This window comes from Mobula birostris, chromosome 3 (genome assembly GCF_030028105.1).
Source record: "Mobula birostris isolate sMobBir1 chromosome 3, sMobBir1.hap1, whole genome shotgun sequence".
Taxonomy (NCBI): Eukaryota; Metazoa; Chordata; class Chondrichthyes; order Myliobatiformes; family Myliobatidae; genus Mobula; species Mobula birostris.
The window spans coordinates 61,156,191-61,172,380 of record NC_092372.1 but is presented as its reverse complement, the minus strand read 5'-3'; the positions used below and the strand labels follow the sequence as shown (position 1 = coordinate 61,172,380).

General features: G+C 36.7%; 1 protein-coding gene across 3 annotated transcripts in view; it reads right to left on the bottom strand.

Moving 5' to 3' along the window:
* Positions 1-15,260, bottom strand: part of usp46 (ubiquitin specific peptidase 46) — an 83,520-nt gene extending 68,260 nt beyond the window's left edge. The window contains exons 1-4 of one of the 3 annotated variants that reach the window (XM_072252717.1): positions 15,183-15,260; positions 14,967-15,064; positions 14,424-14,865; positions 12,361-12,469 (exon numbers count right to left, since the gene is read on the bottom strand). In XM_072252717.1, coding sequence (XP_072108818.1) covers positions 12,361-12,393 — 33 coding nt within the window. In that variant the 5' untranslated portion in view covers positions 12,394-12,469; positions 14,424-14,865; positions 14,967-15,064; positions 15,183-15,260. Of the gene's footprint in view, positions 1-9,821; positions 10,284-12,360; positions 12,470-14,423; positions 14,866-14,966; positions 15,065-15,182 lie in introns of those variants that run through there. The other 2 variants (XR_011885350.1, XM_072252716.1) reach the window with 2 other exon arrangements.
* Between the last annotated feature and the right edge of the window lie 930 nt (positions 15,261-16,190).

Here is a 16,190-nt window from a genome sequence, read left to right as displayed (position 1 = left end):
CCTGTCACCCAAGGCATTTATAAGATTAATTGTCGCACTCCCAGAGATACTTATGGAAAACACCCTTACAATTAACTAAATTCTCCCTCACCAATGGTGAATGAATTTCCTAACCAAGTCAATAACCACTTCCAAAAATTTAGTCTGGTGTGTCAGAAATAACCTACCCTACAAACTCAAGCTGGCTAACTCACTGCACACAGCTGAACATTTTCAACATGTTCAGTTTTCCATTTTTTAAAACTACAAACTGGTAATTTTCCAACATCAGATAGTAGATTAAATGGTCTCAGTCTCCGACTTAAATAATAAAGCAGGAACAATTTTTCTATGGTCACAAAGGTCAAACTTCAGAAGATTAAGATGAGGTCATCGCAACTATTCTCGCCTATATCCTTATAAATTTGGGATTGTTCCAAGTAATGTTGCCTCTCGGTGTCATTATTTTCTTCAATATTTCTTTTCTTATGTTCATTCTGATTAGTTATTATCCCTATTTCAATATATGGCCCACTGAGTTTGAATCTGCACAATGAAAGGGAGCCAAACACATTCACATTCTTCTCCATAACACAAGTTACTGATCTTCAGTGGTCATCCAACTTCCTTCAAAACGAATTGGCTTTTAACATCCTTTTAAGCCAAATCATTGTACATCACAACATGTTGGGAGTGAGAACAAAAGTGTTGATCTCCCTCTACTTTGTGTCAATGGTTCAACAGAAGCAGTTACCATCGTTATGTCAGGAAGGGATTAACGGGTAGAGAAAAGATTCAAGAGTGTGCTCAAAGCTTCCTTGAAGAAATCCAACATTCATATAGATTCTAGGTAATTACTGGCCCATTATTCAAACCAAAGAAGCAATCAACAAAGTATTGAGAGCCGAGGCCAAAGAAAACCAAAAGTGGGTAGCAGATCACATCACAAACTATCTTCCTTCCCACCTGTTGAAGAATCTACACTTTCCATGTTGACTCATCTGCAATTTCAGATCCACAAAGGCAACATGGAAGCAAATAACCTGTATCCCGAACAATAGGTAATACATATCGACTTTACAAAGTGCATCCAAGAGTATATGTCCTGAGAACAAATGAAAATAACTATGAATACCATTACACATGAATTCAAAAATGTGATTACATTTCTGCTCATTTTTAAAATTTTACATTGCATTGATCCATTTAACTAGATATAACAATTTTTATTGTAAGTACAATTTTGAAGTTTACAAACAGCTACAATCTACTTCATTTTAAAATTAAACACTTTGTTAATCTGTTTCATATTTTCGTTTCTGCTTCCTGTGGGATCTTTGCATTATTCAAGTCTCTATGGTAGAACTTGAACCAGCAGCCTCCCTACTCAAGAGTGATACCAAAACATTAAATGATATTCATTAATTATTCATTAACATTTGCAGATATAGATAACAATATTAAAGTTTGAAGATGGAATGAAATTTGAAAGTATACTAAATAATCATTAAAAATAGAATTTAACTTCAGAGGAGAGACAGGGTTGGGGAGTGGACAAGCATGGCAATGAAGTTAAATGTAGCCAAAGCAATAGGTAATGGATTTGGAAGGAACAATGAACAGTCAATACAAGTTAAAGAGCATATTTACAAAAAAAACTAAAACAAAGACTTAGGGATGTTTGTACACAAAAGTCTGATTATAGCAGGAAAGATTTTATTAGTATTAAGACTCAGAATTAATATAATTTGTTACATCAGCAAAAATGCTAGTAGTAACACGAGTGGAAAAAAATTTTTATGCAGCAAGTGAAAGGACAGTGGATGCAAACTTAATAGCAGCCTTTCAAAAATAGGAAGCTAGTAGGCTGAATGGTCTATGCTGCTGCTATTTTAAAATTCTATGACAACAAGCAATGTCTTCTTAAACTCCTGCCAACATTATTATGATCAATTTTTGGAATTCCCTCCGTATTTTCCCTGTCAAGGACTCTTCATCTCATGTTCTCAATATACAAACCCCATTTCCAGAAAAGTTGGGATATTTTCCAAAATGCAATAAAAACAAAAATCTGTGATATGTTAATTCACGTGAACCTTTTTTTAACTGACAAAAGTACAAAGAAAAGATTTTCAATAGTTTTACTGACCAACTTAATTGTATTTTGTAAACATACACAAATTTAGAATTTGATAGCTGCAACACACTCAACAAAAGTTGGGACAGAGGCATGTTTACCATTGTGTTACATCACCTTTCCTTTTAATAACACTTTTTAATCGTTTTGGAACTGAGGATGCTAATTGTAGTAGATTTACAATTGGAAATTTTGTCCATTCTGGCTTGATAAAAGACTTCAGCTGCTCAACAGTCCGTGGTCTCCGTTGTCTGATTCTCCTCTTCATGATGCGCCATACATTTTCAATAGGAGATAGATCTGGACTGGCAGCAGGCCAGTCAAGCACATGCACTCTGTGTCTACAAAGCCACGCTGTTGTAGCCTGTGCAGAATGTGGTCTAGCATTGTCCTGCTGAAATAAGCATGGACGTCCCGGGAAGAGACGTCGCCTTGATGGCAACATATATCTCTCTAAAATCCTAATATACGCCTCAGAGTCAATGGTACCTTCACATACATGCAACTCACCCATGCCGTGGACACTGATACACCCCCATACCATCACAGATGCTGGCTTTTGCACCTTTCGCTGATAACAATCTGGATGGTAGTTTTCATCTTTGGCACGGAGAATTCGACCCCCGTTTTTTTCTGAAAACTAGCTGAAATGTGGACTCATCTGACCACAGCACATGGTTCCACAGTCTTTCGGTCCATCTGAAATGAGCTCGAGCCCAGAGAACTCACCAGCATTTCTGCATAGAGTTGATGTATGGCTTCCTCCTTGCGTAATACAGTTTCAAGTTGCATTTCTGGATGCAGCGACGGACTGTGTTGAGTGACAATGGTTTTCTGAAGTACCCCCGAGCCCAGGTGGCTATAATTGTCACAGTAGCATGACGGTTTCTTAGGCAGTGCCGCCTGAGGGCTCAAAGATCACGTGCATTCAACAGTGGTTTCCAACCTTGCCCTTCATGCACTGAGATGTTCTGAATTCTCTGAATCTTTTCACAATATTACGTACTGTAGATGTTGAAAGACCTAAATTCTCTGCAATCTTGCGTTGAGAAATGTTCCTTTTGAACTGACGAACAATTCTCTCACGAATTTTGGCACAAAGGTGTGAGCCACGACCCATCCTTGCTTGCAAAGACTGAGCCTTTGATGGACGCTACTTTTATACCCAGTCATGATACCTCACCTGCTACCAATTAGCCTGCTTAATGTGGAGTCTTCCAAACTGGCGTTACTTGAATATTCTGTGCAGTTTTCAATCTTATTTTAACTCTGTCCCAACTTTTGTTGAGTGTGTTGGAGCCATCAAATTCTAAATTTGTGTATATTTACAAAATACAATTAAGTTGGTCAGTAAAATTATTGAAAAATCTTTTCTTTGTACTTTTGTCAGTTAAATAAAGGTTCACGTGAATAACATATCACAGATTTTTGTTTTTATTGCATTTTGGAAAATATCCCAACTTTTCTGGAAATGGGGTTTGTACATTGCTTATTTATTATTATTATTATTTCTTCTTTTCTATTTGCAGTTTGTTGTCTTCTGCACGCTGGTTGAACGCCCTAGTTAGGCGGTCTTTCATTGATTCGATTATGGTTATTATGCTATAGATTTACTGAGTATATTCACAAGAAAATGAATCTCAGAGTTGTATATAATGACATATATGTACTGTGATAATAAATTTAATTTGAACTTAACTGTCAAAATTTTTCCTTATTGGAAGTCAATTATTATCAAATGTCAAATCCATCCAAACTGGCACATTTAGTTGCTTACCAAATAAGTCTATAGTTTATGGTTTTCAATAACTTGTTAAAGACTCAGATTCACCCGAAACCATTACAAACAAAAGTTGACAAGGAAGGAAACTAGTGTGAGGAGGAGGTGGGTGCTATGGGAAGCAGCCAGAAAAAAATCTGCTTTTAGATTAAGGGCGATTGCACCACAGCAATAAATTAGCTTAGACATAATCTTTCTGAACGCTGGTCTACACTACTCCACAGCATTACAGCTGAGATCCAGCCTCTTACACAACTGCACAACATATTGCTGAATCACAGTGCAACAACACACAAATGTACTGTATGTCAAATCTTAAGGACTGCATTTTCTTAAATTCTCCTATGTAATGTCATTTTATACTCAGCCACTCAGTACAAGTTAGATTTTGTTCTCCCAGCCACAAGCAGAATTTCTTGCCTAAAACTCCTCTGGAAGGAAACATGACATGCTAAAAGCTCCAGGCATACAAAATATATCAGCCAACTTACTTCCTTGCTTAAAAAAAACACAAGTATGAATTTGTCACAAAGACAAGCACAAAATTTTACGTTTTCCAAATCTGGTTAAAAGAGTTTCTGGGAATTAATAAAAAGAGCATGTATTTCAATTTTAAATCTAGACCATGCCATGCACTCTTCTCACTGCTGCCATCAGGAAGCCTCAGGACCCACACAACCAGGTTCAGGAGCAGTCCCCTCAAACATCAGACTTTTTAAATCAGAGGGGATAACTTCACTCACCCCATCACTGAACTGTTCCCACAACCTATGGACTTGCTTTCAAGGATTCCTCATCTCATGTTCTCAATATTTATTTCTTTATTTATTTACTTTCATTTTTCTTTTTGTATTGGCATAGTTTGTCGTCTTTTGCACATTAGCTGTTTGGTACGATCTTTAATTGCTTCTATTGTGCTTCTCGAATTTACTGTGTATGTATGCCCACAAGAAAATGAATCTCAGGGTTGTATATGGTGACATATGTACTTTGATAATAAATGTACTTTGAACTTGAACATTGAACTTTGTCTCATAGAAATAATTGTGCTTCCACTTGACCAGAAGTTTTAAAAAGAGTAAAATTGAAAACGCAAGTACAAAATATTTGGAAATATATTCAACAGAAGTCAGAAGGAATTTCTTTACTTATAGAGTGTAAATAAAATGGAATCTTCTACTAATGAGTTCAAAAGGCATCTAATAAGGAAGAAAGGAATAAAAGAATGTTGATTGAGTTAAGTGATATAGGGTAGGAATTGGCTCATATAAATGATCAAAAGATGTCAATTGGGGCAAAACAGAACCTGAGAGAAGTACAGCGCAGAAACAGGCCCTTCAGCCCATCTAGTTCATGTGGAAACCATTTAAACTGCCTACTCCCATCAACCTGCACCAGGACCATAGCCCTCTATACCCCTACTATGATGATCAGCCATGATCATAATAAATGGCGGTGCAGGCTCGAAGGGCCGAATGGCCTACTCCTGCACCTATTTTCTATGTATCCATGTTCCGATCCGAACTTCTCTTAAGTGTTGAAATCGAGCTCACATGGAACACTTGTGCTGGCAGCTCATTGCACACTCTCACAACTCTCTGAGCGAAGAAATTTCCCCTTCTGTCCCTACTTAAACTTCTCACCTTTCACCCTTAACCCACAACCTCAGGTTGTAGTCCCACCCAACCTCAGTAGAAAAAGCCTGCTTGCATTTACACTATGGCCTATGGCCATTGTGAATGCAACGTTCTGCTAGCACTTCCAATCTCTTTCACCTTTCCACAGGGATCACTCTCTCCACGACTCCCTGGCTCATCATCCCTCCATTCAGACCAAGCACAGACCAGGAAGCTGATTTACTAAGCTGCAATGACCATCTGGAGCTCCCAGTTGAAAATCATTTTTGTCTCCTTCCCACTTCCACACTGAACTGAACTTGCAACTAACATGTATCCTTCTCTCATTAATGGATTCAGATTTAAAAGGTATGTTTCAATTACTAACCCCCCCCACCTCTATATAGACTTTTGTAACCAAATTAGTGCTTACTCAAATTTAAATCTAACTTGGAAAGTAATTAAATGGGATACACGCTGGTTAGATTCATTCTTAATGAGAATGGTGTAATTTTCCCCTATTCTGATAAAGAATTAATAAATGGCAACCAAAAAGGACAAGAAATACATGGATTATAAAATTTTAAATCAAGCCATGCGCTTACTAGTCTAAGCCAGTGGTTCTGCTTCAAAGGCCTCTTCCAACACTTCTAAGCATATTCTTACTTCCTCTATGAAAAAAACTAACCTACTTAATTTTTCAGTCCCCTTCTTTTCTATCATGTGAAACTACAAACTATTTTTCCTTTGGGCCAATTTACTTCCCTTATCACCTTTAAGAAAGTAAATGAGAGATGTTTTGCCTGGCCTAATTATTTTTTCCATCATAAATCTATGTGTTGAACAACAAGTAATCCATACCACATATTTTGTTCCAATGACATAAAACTGTAGTACTTAAGTGACAATAATGGACATTGATATGCCTTTTTATAAAGCGCAAACACAAAACAAATTTTTGTTTTAATTTTAAATAGAATTTGGATTTTTTTTTGGTTCTGATACATATTCTATCTTATTCATCTCTTTTAGTGGAGAGTGTTCAAATATTTTGTAATCCCAGTCACATAAAGCAGATGCTGTAAAAAAGAGACAATATCCAAATAAGATGGAGACAATCATTAGTTTATTGGAATTACTACAGGCACTGGCAGGGATCAACAAAAATTAAAATACGATATAGCCTTTACCCTCTGAAATAACGGAGGTGCTTTTCACTGATACAAGTTCAGGAAAGCCAAATTTTTTGTATGTCTGTGTGTGAGAGATCTGTGCAAGTTCTGCGTCTCTGGTCTGCCTCAAAGGCCGCTTTCACAAACTGAGGTAATTGTGAATACAATCAGAAGCTGCTTTGTGCAAGCTCTCTGGGAAAAAAAAATGGAATGCTGATTTATAATGTTTACAAGTTTAAATTCTTGAAATCAAATCATAACATGAACCTTGAATAGGTTACCAATTGTGAAGATCAAAAACCATTATCAAAATATAAATCAGCAATTCCTGTGAGGTGATAGATTTCACAAGGCATGGTAGTAACGTTCACAAGATGAAAGGAGAAAAGAGATTTCTTACCAACAGGAATTCATGAGAGAAATTGAAAGTTTCATGAGTAGAAGAAAATTATCTCTAAAGAAATTCAAATAATTTTAATTACAGTCAAAGGGCTTGTCTGAACTCTTGCAAGCCCCAAAATTCAGCAACCATTTCAATAGGAAGGCACATTTTCTTCCAAGTTAAAATACACATTAAAAATAATAAACCTAAAGACACACCAGTTAACATCATCCTAATTCAGGAAACTGAATGATGCTATTCAATTGGGTCTCAAGAAAAATATGCAATTCCACACAAGTTCAGGTGTATTTCTTAGCAATACAAATCCATTTCATTTCAAGGGTGCATTTTCATAATTTTGAGGTATTCAGCATATTTTTGAACTATGCTTGACTGAAGATCATAAGTAGCTACTTTGTATCTTCCAGCCCAAACTATCAAAGTGGCCCAATGACAAGCAGCAGTATATTTAGTGTTAATTATATAAATGTGGATAATTAACTAAAAGACCTCAGGTCATACAAGTCCAATGCTTCTGGGTCTTGCTGTAAAATACGGATTTTAGCGCCAGCCAAAATACAATGGTTTAAATTACTTATTAACTTAGCCAGACCAAATTCAAAAAGACAACTTCTCACTGTAATAATCAAAGTATGCTGATACATCATTACCTTGACTTCTATCATTTCTACAGTAATGTTGCTGATGACAGATTACACGTGTTACTTACCTTACATATTGTTCATAGCAATAACATTTCCTCCATAATTCAGAGCCAATAATTTACAATTCCTTCACATATATTTATTCTTCAACTGAGGTAAAGTTTAAAATACCCAAAACAACAAGTAATTCAACACCTCCTATTGTTACTATCTGTTGTATGGAATGATTCATAAAGAACAAACAGCTACTTCCAATAAATCACATTAACTGTTGCATAATTTGTAAATTTCAAATATATTGTGAGGTTCATTTGTCACTCATTCCCTTTGAGCTTTCTAACTTGTGAAACATAAGCATTACATTTCTCCGCTGTATTTAATATTTTTTTCCATACAGCAATGCACGTGCTTTGCAAATGAAGAAAGCCATTCGGCCCATCATTTCTAATTTCTGTTGTATAATACAGGCTACAGATTAAATGTTACAACTTTAAACAAACTTTAGCCAAACTTGTGATCTCAGACTAAGCATGATTGAGCCTTTCTTTTAAAAAAAAACAGGTTTATTTTTTATGCAGTTAGGTTGATTCTAAGAATTGTATTCGTTTACATTTTAAAATGTGTAAATTGCAAATCTATCAAAGATTAGAAACTTAATCATCATATTTCATGGGAGAAAAGATGATTTCAAATTTTTTCTTTGATCAGAGATTACAGGAGAACTGCAAGAAAAATTGAATAATTGAGATAGCTTTTCATCTAGATGGAAAACTACAAACTCCAGGAAACACACAAGTAAACCAAAGCACAATATGGCTGAAAAGTAAAGTCTTTACCATTTTTGTCCAAAATAACAAAATGCAATAAAAAACATACACAAAGAAAAATTAATCTTATTGAAATAAACGTCTTAGAGCAGGAATCAGTAGTATAAACGTACTTTGTGTACATACCATGATATTGTCTGTTCCCTAATTCCTGCTCAAATATCATAAATCAGTCACTAAAAGGTCAGTGTTGCAGGAGCAAAAGCTGTCAGTGTCAATCTATGCTGGCAAGTTCAATATTCCAAAAAATAATGTAGCTAACATTCTAACTCGACCCAGAAGCATATCCAAATGGGGGAAAATAAATGAATAATCTTATGCCGTTGTTTTGGGAACTCATCATCCTGTTTCACAAGAATATCGGAGGCAGAAACAAATATTCCACCCATCTCCCTCTTCTAAAATGACCCAACATAAATGCTTTCGCCTTAAGAGAGGGTCTTTATCACATTTTTTTATTCATCCACGTACAAAGAGTTTCAAGTTCCCCACTACAATATCCAGTTGCTTCCTCAATGATTTCTGATGTTCTTTCATACATGGAAAAAAAAACTTTTGCTGCAAGTCTATTCCTGTTGATAAGAGTTTTTGTGGTATCTCGAGATGGGTCAACCTCCGCCCAGTAACTTTCATTTTAATTCCACTGAATGATTGTTTTACTTAAAATAGTCAACGGTAAATATCTTAATGTAATCTTGTTTTAGGGGCCCAGATTTGTTTTCCCATTCAACAATACACCTACACATCTCGTTATGATTTCTTCAATCCCAAAAATGTCTTTTTTACTAGTACATTTTCTATGCAAACACAAGAAAGGTTAACAGTGTTATACAACATATTTAAAAGTTATCCTCCCCCTACCCACGTACAATTTGCCATTGCATTTAAATTGCAATTCCACGGGTTCAAAGCTCTGTGTGTTTTCTATATATAAAGATAATTTCATCCGTGGTAGAATGTCTAAGGAAGTTTCATTTTCATTCAATGGCAATTCGATTAATACAGTATTAGGTTCGTGAACATGATGACACCCCGGCTTTGAACTATTCATGCAGATATCAATTTTAATCCCAATTTTTATATTTCGTCAATTTAATTTTGAATTGCACACAACTTCTTATCAGCCGCGGTGCTATTAAATCGACTCTCCAAAACCGAAATCTGTCTAAATTAGATGGGCAGTTATCTGCACCGTAGATCAAACTGTAACGGCTTGTGTAACCAGTCCGTGTAGCCCAAAAGCGTCCACGAACGTCTACTCACCATATTACAAATTGAAGCGATGTTTCTGACAGTCATTAGTTTGCAGCCTGTGGTCCCTCCGCCATCTTTATGAAAATATTATAAACCCAGGGGGAAAGAGGGAGAGAGGTGGACAGGATGTTTAACAGGACTCGGCGATGAGAACGGAACCGGCCGATGGTTTGCAAAGCCGGCACGACTAAGGTAAACAAAGCGCTAAAGCGGCATTGAGCCCTCTCTCACTGAAGTGGTTGTCCAGGCCCATCAACTGCCTAATCTTACCTAGCACCCCAAAATCCGAAAATATTAATAATTTTTTGCTATACAGTAACTGTCCCAGCTCGCTTGCCATGCTAATCGCTTTAAATGCATAATGGCGATCCCAGGCAGAAACCGGCGAACAGAAAGTCGAACAACTGCTAACCCCGTTCTGGATCGCTCGTGACAGCTAAAGGGAGGTGGGAGGGGGGCAAAGCAGGGAGAGAAAGAAAAGAGGTGTTTGATTGATACGAGGTCTATCCAATCAGAAGACAGATCAAGTTGCCAATCACGTTAAAATTAAAATAGCTTGACCAATCGGTGCAGCCAGTACTTCTCACTTGGGTTCGTCATGTTCTTGATCTCAGTCTGTTCTGTTAGAAGGGGTAGTATTCGTAAGTCTCAAGGTCGGCTCAGCAAATTTCTGAATACATATATGCAAACATTAATGAGACAATTTCACCTGCTTTGTCAGCCTACTATAAAGTTGGGTTTAGTCAAAGATTTTAATATGAAAATAATTGCAGGCCATACAGTTCATAAAATATTTTATTGAATAATTTGATCATTCAATTGAAACTAAAATTATTATGTACCTCTACGTCTATGCTATGCGATTTACAATAATATATTACCATCAATTTCCTACTCCAACTTATTTTTAAGATTTTGGATAACTAAATAATTTAGTGGCTATCCATTTACAGAATGCTGCAGTATATTGTATATTGTGAAAAGGCTGACTGAAGAACAAAGATGCTCTCATGCATGTTCTTTACTCATCTCCAATTCAGCCCGTACCCACAAAAGAAAAACTTCTAGCCCTAATCTTATTCAGGAGCCAGTAATTCTTGTTCGTGATTTCATATATAAATGAGGGTTCAAGACTATGCAAAGCTGTGATGCCATAACCCATATTCTGCAAATAGTTATGTTAAGTATTTAACTAAAGGAGGAGTAAGGAATATACTACCTATAACTGTTGATGACCTTTCGTATAACACGTAATGGGTTAATAAGGTCTCAAAACAACTGCCCCTGAGAGTGGATGACATTTATCCTGATGAAAATGAGATTTGGAAGATGAAATAGCCATTGTGAGTGAGTGGGGAAGAACAGACTTATACAAACACACAGCCAAATGTCTTACATCCAATGGATGTAACAACTGAACTTATAATCAAAAGTCAAATAAGGATTACCTTTACACTTTGGCAATATAGTGAACAGCAGCCAACACAGGATCAGATGGAGATGATTCATCTCAGATGTGTTTTGAGGAATGTGCTGTGAGGCATTTAAATTTCAAAATAAATTTGACAAAATCCTATTTAAAAACTCCTGCCTAGGAATTATGCAATCATTTTCAAAATCAAACTTAGAAACGGATAAGAAATTCTGGTCTTATAGGAATCAACTCATACATGTCAACAAAATGATTTTGTGATAGAGGATGGTGCTGAAATTCCCAAGATTGTTTTGCAAGATCTTACTTCTCTACTTCACTATTCATTTTACATTTGTGCCTTGCATCCTAAAGTATGATATATGCTGATTAAGCTGAGAAATAAAACCAATGGGATTGATTAGGTTATCCAAGTGCCCCTGCATTAGTGCCCAATTCTAATAACACTGTTCCAGACTAACCACATCACTAAATTGCTGCAAAGAACTACCCGAGTCATCTTTTGTTCCAATGTCTGCTTTATTTTCTGTCCTCCTCCCCTTTTCCTTCCATCATTGTCTAAGTGTCTCCGCGATCCTGCTTTAGTCAGTCCATCTTGGGTACTAGCCTCCGTAGTATCCAAGTCATCTTCCAGGACGGTGCCTCAGAAAGGCAATATCCATTATTAAGGACCCCCACCACCCAGGACATGTACTCTTCTCATTGTTATCTTCAGGAAGGAGGTACAGAAACATGAAGGCACACTCTCAGTGATTCAGGAACAGCTTCTTCCCCTCTACCATACAATTCCTAAATGGACATTGAACCCATGAACACTATATCACTTCTTTTAATATATATTATTTCTGTTTTTGCACTACTTTAAATCTATTTAATAGACCTATATATACTTACTGTAATTGATTCACTTATTATTTTTTCTATATTATTATGATTATGTATCACATTGTACTGCTGCTAAGTTACCGAATTTCAAAACACATGCTGGTGACAATAAACCTGATTCTGATTATCTCCAAAACATGTCAGTTTCTTTGAAATGTTTCTACAACCTATGGTCTCACTTTCAACGACTCTACAACTTACATTATGTGCTCATTAGTATTTATTACTTACCTTTATTTGCATAGTTTGTCTTCTTTTGCACATTGAGTGGTTGTTAGTCTTTTCTTTTGCCTGCAGTTTTCACGGATTCTATTGTATTTCTCCATTCTACAGTGAATGCCTGCAACAAAATGAATCTCAGTGTAGTATACGATGACATTTGTAAACTTGCTTTGAACTTTGAGTTTATGTTTGTGTGGAACACTTAGCGTGGAAGTAAGCTGACATGATATTCAATTTATTTAAAATAGAAGGGAAAAACTTACACGAAGATAAGACCATCAGTCTCAAGTCCGAATAAGGTGGCCACTGATTGTATGTCTGTGGTCTTCTGCTGCTGTAGCCCATCCACTTCAAGGTTCGATGTGTTGTGTGTCAGAGATTCTCTTGTGCACGTCACTGTTGTAACATATGGTTATTTGTGTTCCTGTCGCCTTCCTATCAGCTTGAACCAATCTGGCCTTTCTACTCTGAGCTCTCTCATTAACAAGGTGCTTTCCCCCATAGAACTGATGCTCACAGTTTTTTTTTGTTTTTCGTCCCAATCCCTGTAAACTCTACAGACTGTTGTGCAGAGAAATCCCAGGAGATCAGCACTTATGGAGATAGTCAAAACATCCCATCTGGCATCAACAATCATTCTCCTTTTGTTTTATTTTGTTTGCTTGTTAGTCTATGATAGTGTGTAGTTTTTCTCAGATTCTTTTATATTTCTCCATTATACCGTAAATGCCTACAAGAAACTTAATCCCAGGGTAATATATGGTCACATATACAGTACATGCATTGATATTAAATTTACTTTGAACTTTGATTTCCTGGTTGAGTGAAAAACTTACCCTTTTTGTAAGTTGACATGATTTTCAATTAATTTAAAATGGAAAGGAAAAACTTGCACAAAAATAAGGCCATCAGTCTCACATGCATTGGGAACATAGCACCTAAAGTACGATGCAGAGCATCTTAATGCCTTGGTAATCTAATAATTCCCAGCCAATGGCACTGCAGTCTGAAAGAATGTGGTGGGGTTCATTTGGTTCAGAAATAGGCGGTTCATTTTTCTTGCTCCACATAAGCTTTTGAGCAGCTAGCTCTAGCAGCATTGGAACAGAGAGAAACTTTAAAGAACCTGTCAGAAATCATAAAAATAAATTTGTTTGAGAGGATAACACAGATTTAAGATGGGTAACTGTAATGTTTTACAACAAAAAATGGAAAAGATACATTTTCTTATGAATGCTGGAATAGCAAAAGATGTGAAAAGAATAATAATGCTTTTAGGATGTGAAGCATGAAACAAACAGAATAGTGAATTATATAATTAAATTAAAAGAATAACAGTCAGGAAAAGTCATGTACAGATTTCAGCATTCTCCTGCTGTAGTCATGTGGTTATGGCACTACACTCCCATTCCAGACATTGCACATTCAAGTCCTGTGCTGACAAACTGGGAAACTGAACTCAAAAAAGTCACATTATTTGTGAAATGACAAACAGTAAAATGGCATCAAAAATCTGCCTCGCTAATATCCTTCATGGATATTATTACAAATACCTTGACAGAGGGCACGTGACTCCAGTCCCACATTAAATTTTTGGTTCCTGATCTACACAGATTAATTAGAATAACCTTGTCACTGTCATCCACACCCTACAATAAATATATGAGTTTCAAGACTTCCTTCATGAATCCCAATTAACATAAGTACGAACTTAATTACTGACATCCTATCTGTACCATTTCGTAATTTTCCTCTAAATGATACTTCAGCACCGTGTAAGATTTCAGACTCATCATTTTTATTTATAAATGCCTTCAAGCATCACTCTAAAGTATCCTCCACTGTTTAGACTCGTGTGTACATCACCACTCAAATTCACGTTTCTCTAAACTTCTTTCCTTCTCCTTTTAGATAGCTTCAATGGCCTCCTAAAGTCCTTTGAAATATCTTTCACGATGACTTTCATATGTCCCTGTTCCTTCTTTTGCTTTTACTTGGTGATATATTAAGTTTGTTAGGTCTTTAAATAATGAACGTCATTGAATTACACTCAGTGCTCACTCTTTCAGTACCTGTTGGACCCGATAAAGTGGTGTTCTGTGTATCTTTGTGGTCTTCTGGCTCTGTAGCCTGTCCACCTTGGGGTTCAACGTGTTGTGTGTCAGAGATGTTCTTCGTCACATCACTTTTGTAACACACAGCTATTTGAGTTACTGTCGTCTTCCACTCAGCGTGAGGCTTTCTGGCCATTCTCCTCTCTCCTCTCTCATTCACTCATCGAACTGCTGCTCACCGGATGTTTTTTGTCTTTTGTGTCACTCCCTGTAAACTCTAGAGACCATTGTGCATGAAAATCCCAGCAGATCAGCACTTACCGAGAAACTCAAGACACCCGATCTTACACCAACAATCACTCTTCTTTTGTCTTATTTTGTATATTGTTTGTCTGTTGGTCTCTACTTGCTTATAGTTTTGCACAGATTCTTTTGTATTTCTCCATTATACTGTGAGTGCCTGCAAGAAAATTAATCTCAGGGTTGTATCTGGTGACATGTACATATTTTGATAATAAATTTACTTTGAATTTTAAGTTTCTGGTTCAATTGAACACTTACCCTGGAAGCAAGCTGACATGATGTTCAATTTATTTCAAATGGATGAGAAAACTTTGCTCAAAGATAATGCCTTCATTTTCTTATGAACGCTGGAATAGCTAAAAATGTTAAAAGGACAACAGTGCTATTAGGATGGGAAGCAGGAATCTACGAAGCAAACAGAATAGTAAATTATATCATTAAATCAAAATAATGAAAGTCAAAAAAGTCACGTACGGTATTCAACATTCCTCTGCTGCAGACATGTGGTTATGCCACTACACTCCCATTCCAGACATAGCACATTAAAGTCCTGTGCTGACAAACTGGGAAACTGAATGCAGAACAGTAGTCATGGTAGCACGGTGGTTAACACAATGCTATTGCAGCTCGGGGCTTTCAGCAGTTCTGTAATAAGCCGCTGTACGTTCTCCCAATGGAAAGCCAGGGTGTTCTCCAGGTTCCTCCCACAGCCCAAAGACCTACCGGGTAGCTTAATTGGTCATTGTAAATTGTCCCGTGATTAGGTCTGGGTTAACAGGCTTGTGGGTTGTTACTGAGGTGGCATGTTTCGAAGGGACGGAATGGCCTACTCTGCACTGTATTACTAAGTAAATGAATAATCTTGTGATGCTCTTATGCACACCACTGTTGTAACATGTGATTATTTGAGTTACTGTCTCCTTCCTATCAACTTGAACTTGTCTGGCCATTCTACTCTCACTTCTCTCATTTATAAGACGTTTCTGCCCATTGCCTTTCACTGGAGTGTTGTGCATGAAAATCCCAGGAGATCAGCAGTTTCAGAGATACTCAAATCACACCCTCTGGCACCAACAATCATTCCACATTCAAAGTCACTTAGATCACATTTTTTCCCCGTCCTGACGCTTGATATAAACAAGAACTGCACCTTTTGACCATGTCTGCATGCTTTATGCATTGAGCTGTTGCCACGTGTATGGTTGATTAGATATTTGCATTAATGAGCAGGTGTGTCCAGTAAAGCAGCCACTGAATGTACAATATATATTGAAATGAGATCATACATGACCTAGCAGAATAAATTGTGTAAATGTCAAATGAATTTTATACCATTATCAGAAAGTGATAAGTTGATTGGAGGAATAGGGTGCATCATTAAAAACCCCCATCACCCAGGGCATGCCTTCTTCTTATTGCTATCATTAAACAGGAGGTACAGGAGCTTGAAGTCACACATTTAACATTTCAGGAACAGTTTCT